Source organism: Malus domestica, chromosome 03 (genome assembly GCF_042453785.1).
Source record: "Malus domestica chromosome 03, GDT2T_hap1".
In the NCBI taxonomy this organism is placed as follows: Eukaryota; Viridiplantae; Streptophyta; class Magnoliopsida; order Rosales; family Rosaceae; genus Malus; species Malus domestica.
Genome location: NC_091663.1, coordinates 25,993,481 through 25,997,115, shown reverse-complemented (window position 1 = coordinate 25,997,115; position 3,635 = coordinate 25,993,481). Strand labels below are relative to the sequence as shown.

The 3,635-nt window shown below is 35.5% G+C and overlaps 1 protein-coding gene across 1 annotated transcript; it reads right to left on the bottom strand.

The window, feature by feature from the left end:
- Positions 1–825: 825 nt before the first annotated feature.
- On the bottom strand, positions 826–2,955 carry LOC103407940 (receptor-like protein 2). Its single transcript, XM_070819671.1, has one exon. It carries the CDS (start codon positions 2,953–2,955, stop codon positions 826–828), a length of 2,130 nt encoding a protein of 709 aa, XP_070675772.1.
- Positions 2,956–3,635: the final 680 nt, after the last annotated feature.

Here is a 3,635-nt window from a genome sequence, read left to right as displayed (position 1 = left end):
GAAAAAAAAAAAAAATCTCAAACCATTTTTATTATGACACTTAGTATACTAGACTGTATTTATGACATACGAAAAAATTTCTTCAGGGTCTAGTGGAAGTTTAAAGGACATCTGATTGAAATTAGATACATTAATAGGGAATATCAACCTCAAACTAACACCATACATTCGTACGAAATATCAACGTGGTACCAACAATATTTCTCGAATGTCATACTATTAACGAGAGACTAGAAAAGAACGAAGAAGTATTCAATTTATTTCAATTTGGATGCTAAATCATGAATTGGAACCAAATTTTTTTAAAATTACAAAGAATGATCCCTAACTTCCTACAGTTGTGGAAAAGCTTTAAAGAAACTGTATATATTAGAACAAAGTATTCAACGTGAAAATTGTCACAACTAAACTAGGATTCTTACAAATATTAGGTGAGTTTCCTAATATTGAGTCTCAACTACAGTTGTGTAAATTGTGTGTGTCCAAATAGTTTCATTGAACTATTATATATTAGAACAATCCTTACATCATGATGAAAACAAACAAATAAAACCTAAAAGAGTCATACTATTTGGATATACACAATTAACACATTTGTTTACACACTCCCTCATACAACTGCAGTCCACATACAATGATAAGATTCCACTCTATTAGAGAGTGTGTCACCAAGTGTGTTGATTTTGTGTATCCAAATAGTTTTATTGAAAAAGAAAAATATATAATGAAAAGTAGAATCTAGTCCCTAAACCTTCTTTTCAGCCTGGGCATGCACACTGCCATCTTCACTCATACATTATCAAGGAACCAAAAATATGCCTACCTTCATGTCTTCTTAAGAACTAAAGAACCGCAAACTCCCCAAAATCCAACAATGAAACCTAGGGTTGCAAAGATATAAATCCAAGGAAGCTTGTCGCCTTCATTGTCCACATCTTGGTTGACTTTGTTCTTATTATCTGCACCAATTTCTTCGCACACATTTGGAAGTGGAGCACCACAAAGTTTAGGGTTCCCCTCAAATGCAGAAGTGCTGAAGCTCTGAAGCTGCGTGCCCGTCGGTATTTGTCCTTCGAGATTATTGTACGAGACGTTAAATTCTTTCAAGAAGTTAAGGCTCGTCATTGATGAGGGAATTTTTCCTGACAAATGATTCATGGAGAGGTTCAAAATCTCTAAATTTTTTAGATTAGATACTTGTTCAGGAATGTTGCCAGAGAAGTGGTTGTCGTCAAGATACAACTCACAAAGAAGCCCTAATTGACCAATCTCAATAGGTATACTACCATTAATGTTATTGCCCCCTAGGTTTATCATTCCTTGCAGGTTAGACGTTCTACGCGCCATAAAACTTGGATTTTTTATTAGGCCGCCAATGAGGGGAAGTTCGAATTCATAATTGTCTGCTCGAGATGCATTCATCATTAGCATAGGTAATCCGAAAAGTTGTTTTGGAACTTCACCTGAAATTTTGTTGCATGACAGACCCACAGAAAAGAGTTTTGGAAAAGTCCCCAACCAACTTGGAATTGACCCTGTGATTTGATTAAAACCCAAATCCAACATCTCTAGATTCTTTAGGTTTGATAACCATCTAGGTATCTGACCAGTGAACCCACAATTAGCCAAACTCAAGACACGAAGCTTCCGGAATCCAATAAAATAAACCATGACATCATCAGTTGGCATTGCCTCCTGGTTAAATGAACCTCTAAGGAAGAGTGTTTGAAGACTTTTGCAACGCATTAATATCTTCATTGCCTCTGTGATATTGGTCAATTGTACACTACGAAGCGATAGAAAGGACAAGGATTTCAATGAAAGGATCTCAGGTTGTATTTTTCCTTTTAAATAAGGATTATCACTCAAACGAATTGCTTTTAGGGACCAACATGAGTAAAGACGTCTTGGCAAGAAACCACTGAAGTTATTCCTTATTAGGTCAAGTTTACTAAGGTGGCTGAGTTTGGAGAAATTAAGCATGGTGAGATCTCCTTCCAAGTAATTGAATCCCAAATGTAGTTCAACGAGGTTTGTGCAATTCATCAAAGATGGGGGCAAATTGCCTTGTAAGCTGTTGAGATCAAGATTCATGAATTTCAACTTGGACAGCTTCCCGAAATTGAGAGGGAGCTCACCACTCAGATGATTAAAGTAGAAGTCAAGGAATGTGAGGTGGGTGAGGTTGGTGATTCTTTCTCTAATGGCTCCATTTAGTGAATTGAGAGGTAATGCAAGTTCCTCAAGTTTGGTAGCATTATAGATATCATCTGGGAGTGATCCCGACAAATTATTGTGACCAGCACGAAGAATTTGCAATTTGGAACACCCGCCAAACCCACAAGAAAGCTTGCCACTAAATTCATTGGAGGAAAAATCCAATACTCTTATGGAAGGAGGCGATCGGAGACAAATAGATGATGGGATATGCCCAGAGAAGGTGTTGTTGCTGACATTGAAACTTGTCAAATTCCAAGCTTGTTGGAAGAAAGAAGATGGAATCGCACCGTAGAAGTGATTGCTTGACAAATCTATTGTCTGAATATTTATTTGTGGTAGAGAAAATGGCATCTCTCCGGAAAGTAGGTTATAGCTCAAATCAAGAATCTCAAGGTGCTTTAAGAATGAGAAGAATTTGGTTTCAAGTGCACCATAAAGTGAATTGTGTGAAAGGTTCAAGTGGGTGAGATGTGTGAGATTTCCAAGTGATGAGACAAACATACCTCCTGTGAGCCCTTTGGAGGGTAAGAGCAAATGGGTGACCCAACCCTCTTGATTACAAGTGATGCCGTTCCAACGACAACAATCAACAGAACTACTCCAATTTACGGAAGAAGAAGATAGAGTGAGGGAGAAAGCTAATAGAGAGATGCGTTCAGTTTGGTTGCATGCTTGAACATTTGTTGTAAATATAGTGCAAGCAAATAATAGGAGGAGGAGGAAGCCATAAGCCATTTTTAACTTAGATACTGCTTACAATAACAGGTTTGCGTGTGTGTGTATATATATATATATATGAGCAACCAAAGGTGCATGACGGTGTTTTTTTTTTTTTTTTTTTTTTTTGTAGTTTTGATTATTTGTTTCCTTTTAGCTTTGAATTATTCAAACCCCAATGTACGTTTGAAGAAAATTTGCATGGCATGAAAGAAACTAAAAAGTGAAGACGTTAATCCGTCATGACTTATTATAACATGGGGCCACACATGAAAATAACTAAGCACAACTAAAGACTAAAATGTTGCTCGTTACCAAAAAAAAAAGAAAAAAGAAATAAAAAGGAAGAAGAAGAAACCATAAAATTGTTTTGTCACTAGTATTTCTTATTATTTATAAGTGAAACGTTTTAAGTTAGATTCGTGTAAATTGCGACTTGAATAAAAATTTATTATGTAAATTAACTTGGCTCCTCAATTTAGTACACGGACAGTTTACAGATCTTCATGTTTATTCATTGGTATTGTAAATCATTATGTAAAGATCATCTCTACCAAAACAAAAAAAAAAATCAATAACATAAGAGATATTTTATCATCAAATTATATAAACAAATGAGTAGATTCGATAAAAGTGTTAAGAATCGTCTATCTATTTACTATAATCAGTTTACTGTACACCTTAGTTTTAAAGGAAAA

Coding starts and splice junctions, on each gene's coding strand:
- LOC103407940 (XM_070819671.1), bottom strand. CDS start 2,955: ATGGCTTATGGCTTCCTCCTCCTCCTATTATTTGCTTGCACTATATTT.